This window comes from Tachyglossus aculeatus, chromosome 1 (genome assembly GCF_015852505.1).
Source record: "Tachyglossus aculeatus isolate mTacAcu1 chromosome 1, mTacAcu1.pri, whole genome shotgun sequence".
Classification (NCBI taxonomy): domain Eukaryota; kingdom Metazoa; phylum Chordata; class Mammalia; order Monotremata; family Tachyglossidae; genus Tachyglossus; species Tachyglossus aculeatus.
The window spans coordinates 7,841,200-7,860,127 of record NC_052066.1 but is presented as its reverse complement, the minus strand read 5'-3'; the positions used below and the strand labels follow the sequence as shown (position 1 = coordinate 7,860,127).

The 18,928-nt window shown below is 46.7% G+C and overlaps 1 protein-coding gene across 1 annotated transcript in view; it reads left to right on the top strand.

Annotated features, from left to right (window-relative positions):
• Positions 1-1,776: 1,776 nt before the first annotated feature.
• ZFAND2B (zinc finger AN1-type containing 2B) overlaps positions 1,777-18,928 on the top strand; it is a 30,084-nt gene continuing 12,932 nt past the window's right edge. The window contains exons 1-2 of the mRNA XM_038746752.1: positions 1,777-1,900; positions 8,717-8,811. Of these exons, the coding sequence (XP_038602680.1) occupies positions 1,846-1,900; positions 8,717-8,811 (150 nt within the window). The 5' untranslated portion in view covers positions 1,777-1,845. The remainder of the gene's footprint in view (positions 1,901-8,716; positions 8,812-18,928) is intronic.

Below are 18,928 nucleotides of genomic sequence, written 5' to 3'. Positions count from 1 at the left end.
TTATTATTATTATTATTATTATTATTTATTGAACGCCTACTGTTTGCAGAGAGCACTGTACTCTCCACCCTTCCTCCCCACTCTCCGCAAGCCCCAAGGCCCTCCCCTCCCCCAGCACCCCTGGGACCAGGGTCCCACTGGCTTAGGGGAAAAAGCCCGGTCGTGGGTTCTAATCCTGCCTCCGCCACTTGTCAGCTGGGTGACCTTGGACGAGTCATGTCGCTTCTCTGGGCCTCAGTTCCCTCATCTGGAAAATGGGGACGATAATAATAATGATAGCATTTATTAAGCGCTTACTCTAATAATAATAATAATAATAATGGCATTTGTTCATTCATTCATTCAATTGTATTTATTGAGCGCTTACGGTGTGCAGAGCACTGTACTAAGCGCTTGGGAAGTCCAAGTCGGCAACATCTAGAGACGGTCCCTACCCAACAGTGGGCTCACAGGCTAGAAATGAATACGATTGAATGAATGAATGAATAAGAAGTGGCAGGGCGGGGGGCCTTGGTAATAATAATAATAATAATAATGATGGCATTTATTAAGCGCTTACTATGTGCAAAGCACTGTTCTAAGCGCTGGGGAGGTTACAAGGTGATCAGGTTGTCCCATGGGGGGGGGGGGCTCTCAGTCTTCATCCCCATTTGACAGATGAGGTAACTGAGGCCCAGAGAAGTGAAGTGACTTGCCCAAAGTCACACGGCTTGGTACGGTGGAGGCCGTGACCCCATCCCTACCCCTAGAGGGGCTCTCCTTTAAATAATAATGGTGGCGTTTATTAAGAGCTTACTACGTGCAAAGCACTGTTCTAAGCGCTGGGGAGGATACAAGGTGATCATGTTGTCCCACGTGGGGGCTCACAGTCTTCATCCTCATTTTCCAGATGAGGGAACTGAGGCTCAGAGAAGTGAAGTGACTTGCCCAAGGTCACACAGCAGATATGTGGCATAGTCGGCATTCGAACCCGTGACCTCTGACTCCAAAGCCCGGGCTCTTTCATTCATTTAATCGTATTTATTGAGCGCTTCCTGTGTGCAGAGCACTGGACTAAGCGCCTTGGAAGTCCAAGTTGGCAACATCTAGAGACGGTCCCTACCCGACAGTGGGCTCACAGGCTAGAGGGGCGGCTCAGAGCCACACCCCAACGCTTAGCACAGTGCCTGGCCTATACTAGGGTGACACAACCTGATCACCTTGTAACCTCCCCAGCGCTTAGAACAGTGCTTTGCACATAGTAAGCGCTTAATAAATGTCATTGTTATTATTATTATTCTCTGGGCCTCCGTTCCCTCATCTGTAAAATGGGGATGAAGACTGTGAGCCCCCCGTGGGACCACCTGATCATCTTGTAACCTCCCCAGCGCTTAGAACAGTGCTTGGCACATAGTAAGTGCTTAATAAGTGCCGTTATTCTTATTGTTATTATAATTATTACTAGATGCTGGCCAAACAATCACCTCAGAGCTCCTCCTTACAGCTCTGAGGTAGGTGAGTGCGTGCCTGCAGGGGGCGCGCGCCATGCGTGCTCGCGTGCGTGCGTGGGGGTAAGGGCGCGCGCCGTGCGTGCGTGCTCGCGTGCGTGCGTGGGGGTAAGGGCACACGACGTGCGTGCGGGGGGGGGGGTAAGGGCGCGTGACGTACGCGCGTACGTCCGTCGTGCGTGCTCGCGTGAGTGTGGGGGGGTAAGGGCGCGCGCCGTGCGTGCGGAGGGGGCGAGGGCGCGCGCCGTGCGTGCGTCTGTCCGTCGTGCGTGCAGGCGTGACGTCATCGCGCCGCTGGGGAGGACGCGGCGGAGCGGAGGAGAGGAGAGCGGAGGACTCCCCCCCGCCCCCCGTCGCCATGGAGTTCCCAGACGTGGGCGCGCACTGCTCCGAGCCCAGCTGCAAGCGTTTGGGTGAGGGGGGGGGAGGGGAAGGGGGGGATGGGCGGGGCCGGAAGGAGGGGGGCGGGGCCGGAAGGAGGGAGGGGACACGGGGGCGGGGCCTGGGAAAGGGCAGGAGGGAGGGGCGAGATGGGGCGGGGCCGGAAGGAGGAAGGGCGGGGCCGGAAGAGGGGGGAGGGGCCTGGGAGGGGCGGGGCCGGAAGAAAAACAGTGAAGGGGTGCGGGCGGGGCCGGGGGGAGGGGTGGGAAAGGGGCGGGGCCTGTGATGGGAAGGGGGCGGGGCCTCTGGGAATTAAATGGGGCGGGACCGGAAGGGGCGGGGCCTGAGGAAGGGGCGTGGTCAGCGGGGGTGGGCGGGGCCTGGGGGATAAAGTGGAAGGGGCGGGCCTCTGAAGGGAGGGGCAGGGCCGGAAGGGGCGGACCCCGAGAAAGGGGGCGGGGTCAGTGGGAAAAGGGGCGTGGCCTGTGAGGCGAAGGAAAGGGGGCGGGGCCGGCCGGGCGGGAGAGGACGGAGAAGGGGGCGGGGCCTGAGGAGGGAAGGGGTGGGGCCTGGTGGAAGGGAGGGGCGGGGCCGGAAGGGGCGGGGTCAGCGGGGAGGGAAAAGGGGGCGGGGCCCGAGGAGAGAATGGAGGAGAAAGGAGGCGTGACCGGAAGGGGGCGGGGCTCAGTGAGGAAGGGGCGGGGCCTGTGAGGCGAAGGGGCGGGGTGTGAGGGAAGGAAAGGGGGCGGGGCCGGTGGGCGGGAGAGGACGGAGAAGGGGGCGGGGCCTGAGGAGGGAAGGGGCGGGGCCTGGTGGAAGGGAGGGGCGGGGCCGGAAGGGGCGGGGCCTGCGGGTAGGAAAGGGGGCGGGGCCTGAGGAGAGAATGGAGGAGGGAGGGGGCGGGGCCTGTGAGGCGAAGGGGTGGGGTGTTAGGGAAGGAAAGGGGCGGGGCCGAGAGGGCGGGGAAGGGGCGGGGCCTGAGGAGGGAAGGGGCGGGGTCTGGAGGAAGGGAGGGGCGGGGCCGGAAGGGGCGGTGCCTACGGGGAGGGAAAGGGGGCGGGGCCTGAGGAGAGAAGGGGCGGGGTTAGGGAAATTAAAGGAGGAGGGGCTTTGGAGTCAGAGGTCATGGGTTCGAATCGCAACACCACCAGTTGTCAGCTGGGTGACTTTGGGCGAATGAATGAATGAATGAGTGACAGGTAGGGTGCAAAATAAGTTCATCGGTGTAAATCGGCCGCCGATGTTGCCAAGGTGGACTTCCCAAGCGCTTAGTCCAGTGCTCCGCACCCAGGAAGCGCTCAATAAATAGGATTGAGTGAATGAAGGAGGTAACGGTGGACACAGGATGGGGACGTTCCAGACAGAGAGGAGCCACTTTGGTTAATGTTACTGTATCCACACTGGAGTGCTTCCGGGCTGCACAGTGCTTGGCACAGAGTAAGCGCTTAACAAATACCGACATTATTAGTACTATTGTCCGCTGTGCGACCTTGGGCAAGTCACTTCCCTTCTCTGGGCCTCAGTTCCCTCACCTGTACAAACATATTTATTCATTCATTCACTCCCCCTCTCCATCCCCCCCCATCTTACCTCCTTCCCTTCCCCACAGCACCTGGATAGATGCTTGTACATATTTATTACTCTATTTATTTATTTATTTTACTTGTCCCTATCTATTCTATTTATTTTATTTTGTTAGTACGATTGGTTTTGTCCTCTGTCTCCCCCTTTTAGGCCGTGAGCCCACTGTCGGGTAGGGACCGACCGTCTCTAGATGTTGCCAACTTGGACTTCCCAGGCGCTTAGTCCAGTGCTCTGCACACAGGAAGCGCTCAATAAATACGATTGATGATGATGATGATGATGATTTTATTTTGTTAGTATGTTTGGTTTTGTTCTCTGTCTCCCCCTTCTAGCCTGTGAGCCCGCTGTTGGGTAGGGACCGTCTCTAGATGTTGCCAGCTTGGACTTCCCAAGCGCTTAGTCCAGTGCTCTGCACACAGGAAGCGCTCAATAAATACGATTGATGATGATGATGATGATTTTATTTTGTCAGTATGTTTGGTTTTGTTGTCTGTCTCCCCCTTTTAGACTGTGAGCCCGCTGCTGGGTAGGGACCGTCTCTAGATGTTGCCAACTTGGACTTCCCAAGCGCTTAGTCCGGTGCTCTGCACACAGGAAGCGCTCAATAAATACGATTGATGATGATGATTTTATTTTGTTAGTATGTTTGGTTTTGTTCTCTGTCTCCCCCTTCTAGACTGTGAGCCCGCTGTTGGGTAGGGACCGTCTCTAGATGTTGCCAACTTGGACTTCCCAAGCGCTTAGTCCGGTGCTCTGCACACAGGAAGCGCTCAATAAATACGATTGATGATGATGACGATGATTTTATTTTGTTAGTATGTTTGGTTTTGTTCTCTGTCTCCCCCTTCTAGCCTGTGAGCCCGCTGTCGGGTAGGGACCGTCTCTAGATGTTGCCAACTTGGACTTCCCAAGCGCTTAGTCCAGTGCTCTGCCATCCACAGGAAGCGTTCACTAAATACGATTGAGGATGATGATGATGCCCAAAATAAAGGGCTACTGTTGGTATGCCCAAGATGGAGTCAGTCATGCCAACAGACCTCATCTGTCCAATGGGGATGAAGACTGTGAGCCCCCCGTGGGACAACCCGATCACCTTGTATCCCCCCCCGCAGACTGTGAACCCACTGTTGGGTAGGGACCGTCTCTATATGTTGCCAACTTGGACTCCCCAAGTGCTTAGTACAGTGCTCTGCACACAGCAAGCGCTCAATAAATACGATTGAGCGATTGATTGATAGAACAGCGCTTCGCACAGAGTAAGCGCTTAACAAACGCCATCGTTAACCGGGTAGAGCCTGAGACTCTGAACCACCTGCCTTCTAGTAATAATGACAGCGACGATGGCATCTGTTAAGCGCTTACTATGTGCCAGCACTACCAGCTCCGCCACTTTTTTTTTTGGGGTGGTATTTAAGTGCTTACTACGCACCAGGCACTGTACTGAGCGCAGGGGTAGATACAAGGTGATCGGGTTGTCCCCCGTGGGGCTCACAGTCTCTTCATCCCCATTTGACAGATGAGGGAGCTGAGGCCCAGAGAAGGGAAGTGACTTGCCCAAGGTCACACAGCGGACAGTAGTAATAATAATGTCGGTATTTGTTAAGCGCTTACTCTGTGCCAATAATAATAATGGCATTTATTCAGCGCTTACTATATGCAAAGCCCTGTTCTAAGCGCTGGGGAGGTTACAAGGTGATCAGGTTGTCCCACGGGGGGCTCACAGTCTTCATCCCCATTTTGCAGATGAGGGAACTGAGGCCCAGAGCAGTGAAGTGACTTACCCAAAGTCACACAGCTGACAGTTGGTGGAGCCGGGATTTGAACCCATGACCTCTGATTCCAAAGCCCGAGCTCTTTCCACTGAGCCACGCTGCTTCTCCAACAGCACTGTTCTAAGCGGTGGGGGAGATACAAGGTGAGCGGGTTGGCCCCCGGGGGGCTCCCAGTCTTCATCCCCATTTGACAGATGAGGGAACTGAGGCCCAGAGAAGGGAAGTGACTTGCCCAAGGTCACACAGCGGACAATAGTAATAATAATGTCGGTATTAAGCGCTTACTCTGTGCCAAGCACTGTTCTAAGCGCTGGGGGAGATACAAGGTGATCGGGTTGGCCCCCGTGGGGCTCACAGTCTTCATCCCCATTTGACAGATGAGGGAACTGAGGCCCAGAGAAGGGAAGTGACTTGCCCAAGGTCACACAGCAGACACTAGTAATAATAATGTTGGTATTTGTTAAGCGCTTACTCTGTGCCAAGCACTGTTCTAACCGGTGGGGGAGATACAAGGTGATCGGGTTGTCCCCCGTGGGGCTCACAGTCTCTTCATCCCCATTTGACAGATGAGGGAACTGAGGCCCCGAGAAGGGAAGTGACTTGCCCAAGGTCACACAGCAGACAATAGTAATGATAATGTCGGTATTTGTTAAGCACTCACTCTGTGCCAAGCACTGTTCTAACCGGTGGGGGAGATACAAGGTGATCGGGTTGTCCCCCGGGGGGCTCACAGTCTTTATCCCCATTTGACAGATGAGGGAACTGAGGCCCAGAGAAGGGAAATGACTTGCCCAAGGTCACACAGCGGACAACAGTAATAATAATGGTGGTATTTATTAAGCGCTTACTCTGTGCCAAGCACTGTTCTAAGCGGTGGGGGAGATACAAGGTGATCGGGTTGGCCCATGTGGGGCTCCCAGTCTTCATCCCCATTTGACAGATGAGGGAACTGAGGCCCAGAGAAGGGAAGTGACTTGCCCAAGGTCACACAGCGGACAACAGTAATAATAATGTTGGTATTTATTAAGCGCTTACTCTGTGCCAAGCACTGTTCTAAGCGGTGGGGGAGATACAAGGTGATCGGGTTGGCCCCGTGGGGCTCCCAGTCTTCATCCCCATTTGACAGATGAGGGAACTGAGGCCCAGAGAAGGGAAGTGACTTGCCCAAGGTCACACAGCAGACAAGTGGCAGAGCCGGGATTTGAACCCATGACCTCCTGACTCCAGGCCCAGTACCCACTGGGCCACACTGCCGTCTGCTCTGTGACCTTGGGATTCAGTTCTCTCCTCTTTGAAGTAATAATAATGATGGTATCTGTTAATCGATCAATCAATCAATCGTATTTATTGAGCGCTGACTGTGTGCAGAGCACTGGACTAAGCGCTTGGGAAGTACAAGTCGGCACTCGCCTACTATGTTAAGCGCTTACTATGTGCGAAGCACTGTTCTAAGCGCTGGGGGGGATACAGAGTGATCAGGTTGTCCCACGGGGGGCTCGCAGTCTCCATCCCCATTTTCCAGATGAGGTCACTGAGAGCCCAGCGAAGCGAAGTGACTCGCCCAAGGCCACTTGTACCTCCCAAGCGCTTAGTCCAGTGCTCTGCACACAGTAAGCGCTCAATAAATACGATTGAACGAACGAATGAATAATAATAATAATCATGGCATTTGTTAAGTGCTTACTGTGTGCAAAGCACTGTTCTAAGCGCTGGGGAGGTTACAAGGTGATCAGGTTGTCCCCCGGGGGGCTCCCAGTCTTCATCCCCATTTGACAGATGAGGGAACTGAGGCTCAGAGAAGTGAAGTGACTTGCCCAAGGTCACACAGCAGACATGTGGCGTGGCTCAATGGAAAGAGCCCGGGCTTTGGAGTCCGAGGTCATGGGTTCAAATCCCGGCTGCGCCACTCGTCAGCTGTGTGACCTTGGGCAAGTCACTTCACTTCTCTGCGCCTCAGTTACCTCATCTGGAAAATGGGGATTAGAAGAGGGAGACAGACAACAAATCAAAACAAGCAGACAGGCGCCAATACCATTAAATACCTTCACTTCTCTGTGCCTCAGTTGCCTCAGCTGTAAAATGGGGATGAAGCCTGTGAGCCCCCCGTGGGACAACCGGATCACCTCGTAACCTCCCCAGCGCTTAGAACAGCGCTTTACACATAGTAAGCGCTTAACAAATGCCATTATTATTATTATTATTATTATTAGAAGTGGGAGACAGACAACCAGCAGCGTGGCTCAGTGGAAAGAGCATGGGCTTTGGAGTCAGAGGTCGTGGGTTCAAATCCTGCCTCCGCCAACTGTCAGCTGTGTGACTTTGGGCGAGTCACTTCACTTCTCTGCGCCTCAGTGACCTCATCTGTCAAATGGGGATTAAGAATGTGAGCCCCCCCGTGGGACAGCCTGATCATAGAGAAGCCACGTGGCTCAGCGGGAAGAGCCCGGGCTCCGGAGGCAGAGGTTGTGGGTTCGAATCCCGGCTCCGCCACGTGTGACCTTGGGCAAGTCACTTCGCTTCTCTGGGCCTCAGTGACCTCATCTGTAAAATGGGGATTAAGAATGTGAGCCCCCCGTGGGACAACCTGATCATAGAGAAGCCGCGTGGCTCAGCGGGAAGAGCCCGGGCTCCGGAGGCAGAGGTCGTGGGTTCGAATCCTGGCTCCGCCACGTGTCGGCTGTGTGAACTTGGGCAAGTCACTTCACTTCTCTGGGCCTCAGTGACCTCATCTGTAAAATGGGGATTAAGAATGTGAGCCCCCCGTGGGACAACCTGATCATAGAGAAGCCGCGTGGCTCAGCGGGAAGAGCCCGGGCTCCGGAGGCAGAGGTCGTGGGTTCGAATCCCGGCTCCGCCACGTGTCGGCTGTGTGAACTTGGGCAAGTCACTTCACTTCTCTGCGCCTCAGTGACCTCATCTGTAAAATGGGGATTAAGAATGTGAGCCCCCCCGTGGGACAACCTGATCGTAGAGAAGCCGCGTGGCTCAGCGGGAAGAGCCCGGGCTTTGGAGGCAGAGGTCGTGGATTCGAATCCCGGCTCCGCCACGTGTCGGGTGTGTGAACTTGGGCAAGTCACTTCACTTCTCTGCGCCTCAGTGACCTCATCTGTAAAATGGGGATTAAGAATGTGAGCCCCCCCGTGAGACAACCTGATCGTAGAGAAGCCGCGTGGCTCAGCGGGAAGAGCCCGGGCTCTGGAGGCAGAGGTCGTGGGTTCGAATCCCGGCTCCGTCACGTGTCGGCTGTGTGACCTTGGGCAAGTCACTTCACTTCTCAAAGCCTCAGTGACCTCATCTGTCAAATGGGGAGGACGACTGTGAGCCCCACGTGGGACCGCCTGATCACCTTGTATCCCCCCCAGCGCTTAGAACGGAGCTTGGCACATAGTAAGCGCTTAACAAATGCCATCATTATTTATTAAAGGAAAAATGGAATGAGATTTTCCGAAAGGAGCGTCTCATCCAGCCCCGCTTCTCCCCCCATTCCCGCAGATTTCCTGCCCCTGAAGTGCGACGCGTGCGCCGGCATCTTCTGCAAGGACCACATCGCTTACGCCCGACACCGCTGCACCTCGGCCTACGGCAAGGTGGGACGAAGGACAAGGGGGTGCGCGGGGGGCCCTCCCGCCCCCATTCATCCGTGAAATCATATTTATAATAATAATAATAATAATAATAATAATAATAATAATAATAGCATTTATTAAGCGCTTACTATGTGCAAAGCACTATTCTAAGCGCTGGATAATACCGATGGCGGGCATGTGGCTATCATAATCATAATAATAATGATGGCATTTATTAAGCGCTTACTATGTGCAAAGCCCTGTTCTAAGCGCTGGATAATAACGATGGCGGGCATGTGGCAATAATAATGATGGCATTTATTAAGCGCTTACTATGTGCAAAGCACGGTTCTAAGCGCTGGATAATAACGATGGCGGGCATGTGGCTATCATAATAATCATAATAATGATGGCATTTATTAAGCACTTACTATGTGCAAAGCACCGTTCTAAGCGCTGGATAATAACGATGGCAGGCATGTGGCTGTCATAATAATAATAATAATGATGGCATTTATTAAGCGCTTACTATGTGCAAAGCACGGTTCTAAGCGCTGGATAATAACGATGGCGGGCATGTGGCTATCATAATAATAATAATAATGATGGCATTTATTAAGCGCTTACTATGTGCAAAGCACTGTTCTAAGCGCTGGATAATAACGATGGCGGGCATGTGGCTATCATAATAATAATAATAATGATGGCATTTATTAAGCGCTTACTATGTGCAAAGCACCGTTCTAAGCGCTGGATAATAACGATGGCAGGCATGTGGCTGTCATAATAATAATAATAATGATGGCATTTATTAAGCGCTTACTATGTGCAAAGCACGGTTCTAAGCGCTGGATAATAACGATGGCGGGCATGTGGCAATAATAATAATAATAATGGCATTTATTAAGCGCTTACTATGTGCAAAGCACCGTTCTAAGCGCTGGATAATAACGATGGCAGGCATGTGGCTGTCATAATAATAATAATAATGATGGCATTTATTAAGCGCTTACTATGTGCAAAGCACGGTTCTAAGCGCTGGATAATAACGATGGCGGGCATGTGGCAATAATAATAATAATGATGGCATTTATTAAGCGCTTACTATGTGCAAAGCACTGTTCTAAGCACTGGATAATAACGATGGCGGGCATGTGGCTATCATAATCATAATAATGATGGCATTTATTAAGCGCTTACTATGTGCAAAGCACTGTTCTAAGCGCTGGATAATAACGATGGTGGGCATGTGGCAATAATAATAATAATAATGATGGCATTTATTAAGTGCTTACTGTGTGCAAAGCACTGTTCTAAGCGCTGGATAATAGAGATGACAGGCATGTGGCTATCATAATAATAATAATAATAATAATGATGGCATTTATTAAGCACTTACTATGTGCAAAGCACTGTTCTAAGCGCTGGATAATAACAATGGCGGGCATGTGGCTATCATAATAATCATAATAATGATGGCATTTATTAAGCGCTTACTATGTGCAAAGCACCGTTCTAAGCGCTGGATAATAACGATGGCAGGCATGTGGCTATCATAATAATAATAATGATAATAATAATAATGGCATTTATTAAGCGCTTGCTATGTGCAAAGCACAGTTCTAAGCACTGGATAATAACGATGGCGGGCATGTGGCTATCATAATAATAATAATGATAATAATGGCATTTATTAAGTGCTTACTATGTGCAAAGCACTGTTCTAAGCGCTGGATAATAACGGTGGCGGGCATGTGGCTATTATAATAATAATAATAATGATGGCATTTATTAAGCGCTTACTATGTGCAAAGCACCGTTCTAAGCGCTGGATAATAATGATGGCAGCCATGTGGCTATCATAATAATAATAATAATGGGATTTATTAAGCGCTTACTATGTGCAAAGCACTGTTCTAAGCGCTGGATAATAACGATGGCAGGCATGTGGCTATCATAATAATAATAATGATAATAATAATAATGGCATTTATTAAGTGCTTACTATGTGCAAAGCACTGCTCTAAGCGCTGGATAATAACGATGGCAGGCATGTGGCTATCATAATAATAATAATGATAATAATAATAATGGCATTTATTAAGTGCTTACTATGTGCAAAGCACTGTTCTAAGTGCTGGATAATCACGATGGCGGGCATGTGGCTATCATAATAATAATAATAATAATAATGGCATTTATTAAGCGCTTACTATGTGCAAAGCACTGTTCTAAGCGCTGGATAATAACCATGGCAGGCATGTGGCTATCATAATCATAATAATGATAATAATAATAATGGCATTTATTAAGCGCTGACTATGTGCAAAGCACTGTTCTAAGCGCTGGATAATAACGATGGCACTCGTGGCTATCATAATAATAATAATAATAATAATAATAATAATGATCTATCCTATTTATTTTATTTTGTTAGTATGTTTGGTTTTGTTCTCTGTCTCCCCCTTCTAGACTGTGAGCCCACTGTTGGGTAGGGACCGTCTCTATGTGTTGCTGACTTGTACTTCCCAAGCGCTTAGTCCAGTGCTCTGCACATAGTAAGCGCTCAATAAATACGATTGATGATGATAATAATGATGGCATTTATTAAGCGCTTACTATGTGCAAAGCCCTGTTCTAAGCGCTGGATAATAACGATGGCGGGCATGTGGCTATCATAATAATCATAATAATGATGGCATTTATTAAGCGCTTACTATGTGCAAAGCCCTGTTCTAAGCGCTGGATAATAACGATGGCGGGCATGTGGCTATCATAATCATAATAATGATAGTAATAATAATGATGGCATTTATTAAGCGCTTACTATGTGCAAAGCCCTGTTCTAAGCGCTGGATAATAACGATGGCAGGCATGTGGCTATCATAATAATAATAATAATAATGGGATTTATTAAGCGCTTACTATGTGCAAGGCACTGTTCTAAGCGCTGGATAATAACAATGGCAGGCATGTGGCTATCATCATAATAATAATAATGATGGCATTTATTAAGCGCTTACTATGTGCAAAGCACTGTTCTAAGCGCTGGATAATAACGATGGCGGGCATGTGGCTATCATAATAATCATAATAATGATGGCATTTATTAAGCGCTTACTATGTGCAAGGCACTGTTCTAAGCGCTGGATAATAACGATGGCGGGCATGTGGCTATCATAATCATAATAATAATAGTAATAATAATGATGGCATTTATTAAGCGCTTACTATGTGCAAAGCCCTGTTCTAAGCGCTGGATAATAACGATGGCAGGCATGTGGCTATCATAATAATAATAATAATAATGGGATTTATTAAGCGCTTACTATGTGCAAGGCACTGTTCTAAGCGCTGGATAATAACAATGGCAGGCATGTGGCTATCATCATAATAATAATAATGATGGCATTTATTAAGCGCTTACTATGTGCAAAGCACTGTTCTAAGCGCTGGATAATAACGATGGCGGGCATGTGGCTATCATAATAATCATAATAATGATGGCATTTATTAAGCGCTTACTATGTGCAAGGCACTGTTCTAAGCGCTGGATAATAACGATGGCGGGCATGTGGCTATCATAATCATAATAATAATAGTAATAATAATGATGGCATTTATTAAGCGCTTACTATGTGCAAAGCCCTGTTCTAAGCGCTGGATAATAACGATGGCAGGCATGTGGCTATCATAATAATAATAATAATGGGATTTATTAAGCGCTTACTATGTGCAAGGCACTGTTCTAAGCGCTGGATAATAACAATGGCAGGCATGTGGCTATCATCATAATAATAATAATGATGGCATTTATTAAGCGCTTACTATGTGCAAAGCACTGTTCTAAGCGCTGGATAATAACGGTGGCAGGCATGTGGCTATCATAATAATAATAATAATGATGGCATTTATTAAGCACTTACTATGTGCAAAGCACTGTTCTAAGTGCTGGATAATAACGATGGCAGGCATGTGGCTATCATAATAATAATAATAATAATAATAATAATAATAATAATAATAATGGCATTTATTAAGCGCTTACTATGTGCAAAGCACTGTTCTAAGCGCTGGATAATAACGATGGCGGGCATGTGGCTATCAATAATAATAATAATAATATTAATGATGGCATTTATTAAGCGCTTACTATGTGCAAAGCACTGTTCTAAGCGCTGGATAATGATGGCAGGCATGTGGCTATCATAGTAATAATAATAATAATGGCATTTATTAAGCGCTTACTATGTGCAAAGCACTGTTCTAAGCGCTGGATAATAGCGATGGCAGGCATGTGGCTATCATAATAATAATAGTAATAATAATGGCATTTATTAAGCGCTTACTATGTGCAAAGCACTGTTCTAATCGCTGGATAATAACAATGGCAGGCATGTGGCTATCATAATCATAATAATGATAATAATAATAATAATGGCATTTATTAAGCGCTTACTATGTGCAAAGCACTGTTCTAAGCGCTGGATAATAACGATGGCAGGCATGTGGCTATCATAATAATAATAATAATGGGATTTATTAAGCGCTTACTATGTGCAAGGCACTGTTCTAAGCGCTGGATAATAACAATGGCAGGCATGTGGCTATCATCATAATAATAATAATGATGGCATTTATTAAGCGCTTACTATGTGCAAAGCACTGTTCTAAGCGCTGGATAATAACGGTGGCAGGCATGTGGCTATCATAATAATAATAATAATGATGGCATTTATTAAGCACTTACTATGTGCAAAGCACTGTTCTAAGTGCTGGATAATAACGATGGCAGGCATGTGGCTATCATAATAATAATAATAATAATAATAATAATAATAATAATAATAATGGCATTTATTAAGCGCTTACTATGTGCAAAGCACTGTTCTAAGCGCTGGATAATAACGATGGCGGGCATGTGGCTATCAATAATAATAATAATAATATTAATGATGGCATTTATTAAGCGCTTACTATGTGCAAAGCACTGTTCTAAGCGCTGGATAATGATGGCAGGCATGTGGCTATCATAGTAATAATAATAATAATGGCATTTATTAAGCGCTTACTATGTGCAAAGCACTGTTCTAAGCGCTGGATAATAGCGATGGCAGGCATGTGGCTATCATAATAATAATAGTAATAATAATGGCATTTATTAAGCGCTTACTATGTGCAAAGCACTGTTCTAATCGCTGGATAATAACAATGGCAGGCATGTGGCTATCATAATCATAATAATGATAATAATAATAATAATGGCATTTATTAAGCGCTTACTATGTGCAAAGCACTGTTCTCAGCACTGGATAATAACGATGGCAGGCATGTGGCTATCATAATAATAATAATAATAATAATAATAATAATAATGATGGCATTTATTAAGCGCTTACTATGTGCAAAGCACTGTTCTAAGTGCTGGATAATAACGATGGCGGGCATGTGGCTATAATAATAATAATAATGATGGCTTTTATTAAGCACTTACTATGTGCAAAGCACTGTTCTAAGCGCTGGATAATAACGATGGCGGGCATGTGGCTATCATAATAATAATAATAATGGCATTTATTAAGCGCTTGCTATGTGCAAAGCACTGTTCTAAGCGCTGGATAATAACGATGGCAGGCATGTGGCGATCATAATAATAGTAATAATAATAATAATGGCATTTATTAAGCACTTACTATGTGCAAAGCACTGCTGTAAGCGCTGGATAACAACGATGGCAGGCATGTGGCTATCATAATAATAATAATAATAATGGCATTTATTAAGCGCTTACTATGTGCAAAGCACTGTTCTAAGTGCTGGATAATAACAATGGCAGGCATGTGGCTATCATAATAATAATAATGATAATAATAATGGCATTTATTAAGCACTTACTATGTGCAAAGCACTGTTCTAAGCGCTGGATAATAACGATGGCAGGCATGTGGCTATCATAATAATAATAATAATAATAATAATGATGGCATTTATTAAGCACTTACTATGTGCAAAGCACTGTTCTAAGCGCTGGATAATAACGATGGCAGGCATGTGGCGATCATAATAATAGTAATAATAATAATAATGGCATTTATTAAGCACTTACTATGTGCAAAGCACTGCTGTAAGCGCTGGATAATAACGATGGCAGGCATGTGGCTATCATAATAATAATAATAATGATGGCATTTATTAAGCGCTTACTATGTGCAAAGCACTGTTCTAAGCGCTGGATAATGATGGCAGGCATGTGGCTATCATAATAATAATAATAATAATAATGGCATTTATTAAGCGCTTACTATGTGCAAAGCACTGTTCTAAGTGCTGGATAATAACGATGGCGGGCATATGGCTATCATAATAATAATAATAATAATAATGGCATTTATTAAGCGCTTACTATGTGCAAAGCACTGTTCTATGCGCTGGATAATAACAATGGCAGGCATGTGGCTATAATAATAATAATAATAATAATGATAATGGTGGCATTTATTAAGCACTTACTATGTGCAAAGCACTGTTCTAAGTGCTGGATAATAACGATGGCGGGCATGTGGCTATCATAATCATAATAATAATAGTAATAATAATGATGGCATTTATTAAGCACTTACTATGTGCAAAGCCCTGTTCTAAGCGCTGGATAATAACGATGGCAGGCATGTGGCTGTCATAATAATAATAATAATAATAATAATGGCATTTATTAAGCACTTACTATGTGCAAAGCACTGTTCTAAGCGCTGGATAATAATGATGGCAGACATGTGGGGGAGCTGAGATTTGAACCCATGACCTCTGCCTCCAAAGCCCGTGCTCTCTCCACTGAGCCACGCTGCTTCTCTAATAGTATTTGTTAAGTGCTCACTATGTGCCGGGCACTGTACTAAGCACAGGGATGGATAAGTGAATTGAAGTGGCTTGCCCAAGGTCACCCAGCATTCATTCATTCATTCATTCATTCAATTGTGAAAGAGCCCGGGCTTTGGAGTCGGAGGTCATGGGTTCAAATCCCGGCTCCGCCAATTGTCAGCTGGGTGACTTTGGGCCGGTCACTTCACTTCTCTGGGCCTCAGTTCCCTCATCTGGAAAATGGGGATTAAGACTATGAGCTCCCCGTGGGACAACCTGATCACCTTTTAACCTCCCCAGCGCTTAGAACAGTGCTTGGCACATAGTAAGTGCTTAATAAATGCCATCATTATTATTATTATTATTATTATTATAAGTGAATTGAAGTGACTTGCCCAAGGTCACCCACCATTCATTCATTCATTCATTCAACCATGAAAGAGCCCGGGCTTTGGAGTCAGAGGTCAGGGGTTCAAATCCCGGCTCCGCCAATTGTCAGCTGGGTGACTTTGGGCAGGTCCCTTCCCTTCTCTGGGCCTCAGTTCCCTCATCTGTCAAATGGGGATGAAGACTGGGAGCCCCACATGGGACAACCTGATCACCTTGTATCCCCCCAGCGCTTAGAACAGTGTTTTGCACGTAGTAAGCGCTTAACAAATACCATCATTATTATTATTATTTATGGAGCGCTTACTGTGTGCAGAGCACTGTACTGAGCGCTTGGGAAGTCCAAGTTGGCAACATCGAGAGCCGGTCCCTGCCCGACAGCGGGCTCACAGGCTAGAAGGGGGAGACAGAGAACAAAACAAAACATGTGGACGGGTGTCAGGTCATCAGAATAAATAGAATTAAAGCTAGATGCACATCATTAAGAAAAGCAGTAAATATAATAATAACAATAATGGTATTTGTTAAGCGCTTACTCTGTGCCAAGCACTGCTCTAAGCGCTGGGGAGGTTACAAGGTGATCGGGTTGGCCCACGGGGGGCTCATAGTCTTCATCCCCATTTTACAGAGGAGGGAACTGAGGCCCAGAGAAGTGAAGTTGACTGGCCCAAAGTCACCCAGCTGACAAGTGGCAGAGCCGGGATTTGAACCCATGACCTCTGACTTGAAAGCCCGGGCTCTTTCTGCTGAGCCACGCTGCTTCCCTATATTATATTATATTATATTATATTATATTATATTATATCACATTATATTATATTACATTATATTACATTCCATATTACATTATATTATATTATTATATTATATTACATTATATTGTATTATGTTAATTATATTATGTTATATTATATCATATTATATATTATATCACATTATATTACATTATATTGCATTACATATTACATTATATTATATTATTATCTTACATTATATTATATTATATTAATTATATTGTATTATATCATATTATATTATGTTATATTATATTATATTCACTTCCCACAACAAGCTGACAATCTAGGTGGGACAACCTGATGACCCTGTATCTACCTCAGTGCTTAGAACAGTGCTTGGCACATGGTAAGCGCTTAACAAATACCATCATCATTATTAGTATTAGAGAAGCAGCGTGGCTCAGTGGAAAAGAGCCCGGGCTTTGGAGTCCGAGGTCATGGGTTCAAATCCCGGCTCCGCCACTTGTCAGCTGGGTGACTTTGGGCAAGTCACTTCACTTCTCTGGGCCTCAGTTCCCTCATCCGTAAAATGGGGATGAAGCCTGTGAGCCCCCCGTGGGACAACCTGATCTCCTTGTAACCTCCCCAGCGCTTAGAGCAGTGCTTTGCACATAGTAAGCGCTTAACAAATACCATCATTATTATTAGTATTAGAGAAGCAGCGTGGCTCAGTGGAAAAGAGCCCGGGCTTTGGAGTCAGAGGTCATGGGTTCAAATCCCGGCTCCGCCACTTGTCAGCTGGGTGAATTTGGGCAAGTCACTTCTCTTCTCTGGGCCTCAGTTCCCTCATCTGGAAAATGGGGATGAAGACTGGGAGCCCCACGTGGGACAACCTGATCACCCTGTAACCTCCCCAGCGCTTAGAGCAGTGCTTTGCACATAGTAAGCGCTTAACAAATACCATCATTATTATTAGTATTAGAGAAGCAGCGTGGCTCAGTGGAAAAGAGCCCGGGCTTTGGAGTAAGAGGTCATGGGTTCAAATCCCGGCTCCACCACTTGTCAGCTGGGTGAATTTGGGCAAGTCACTTCTCTTCTCTGGGCCTCAGTTCCCTCATCTGGAAAATGGGGATGAAGACTGGGAGCCCCACGTGGGACAACCCGATCACCTTGTAACCTCCCCAGCGCTTAGAGCAGTGCTTTGCACATAGGAAGCGCTTAACAAATGCCATCATTATTATTATTATTATGTTATTATATTATTATTATTATATGTTGACAACTTGTGCTTCCCAAGCGCGTAGTACAGTGCTCTGCACACAGTAAATGCTCAATAAATACAATTGATTGATTATTAGTATTAGAGGAGGAGATGGACACGTGGTTCGGGAAGGGGGCGGGCTTGGGGAGGGGGCCGGGGCGACGGTTGGGCCGTGGGGTATTATAATAATAATAATAATATTAATAATGATGATGATAATAATGATAATAATGGCATTTATTAAGCGCTTACTATATGCAAAGCACTGTTCTAAGTGCTGGGGAGGTTACAAGGTAATCAAGTTGTCCCACATGGGGCTCACAGACTTAATCCCCATTTTGCAGATGAAGTAACTGAGGCACAGAGAAGTCAAGTGACTTGCCTGAAGTCACACAGCTGACAAGTGGCGGAGCCGGGATTCGAACCCATGACCTCTGACTCCAAAGCCCTAGCTCTTTCCACTGAGCCCATGCTGCTTCTCTAATGGGTAGTGCCCGGGCTTCGGAGTCAGAGGACATGGGTTCTAATCCCGGCTCCGCCACTTGTCTGCTGTGTGGCCTTGGGCGAGTCACTTCACTGTCCTGGGCCTCCATTATTCCCTATCTGTAATAATAATAGTGATGGCATTTGTTAAGCGCTCACTATGTGCCAAGCACCGTTCCAAGCGCTGGGGGGGATACAAGGTGATCAGGTTGTCCCCCGTGGGGCTCACAGTCTTCATCCCCATTTTACAGATGAGGTCACTGAGGCCCAGAGAATAATAATAATAATAATAATGGCATTTGTTAAGCGCTTACGATGTGCAAAGCCCTGTTCTAAGCGCTGGGGGGGATACAAGGTGATGAGGTTGTCCCATGGGGGGCTCACAGTCTTCATCCCCATTTGACAGATGAGG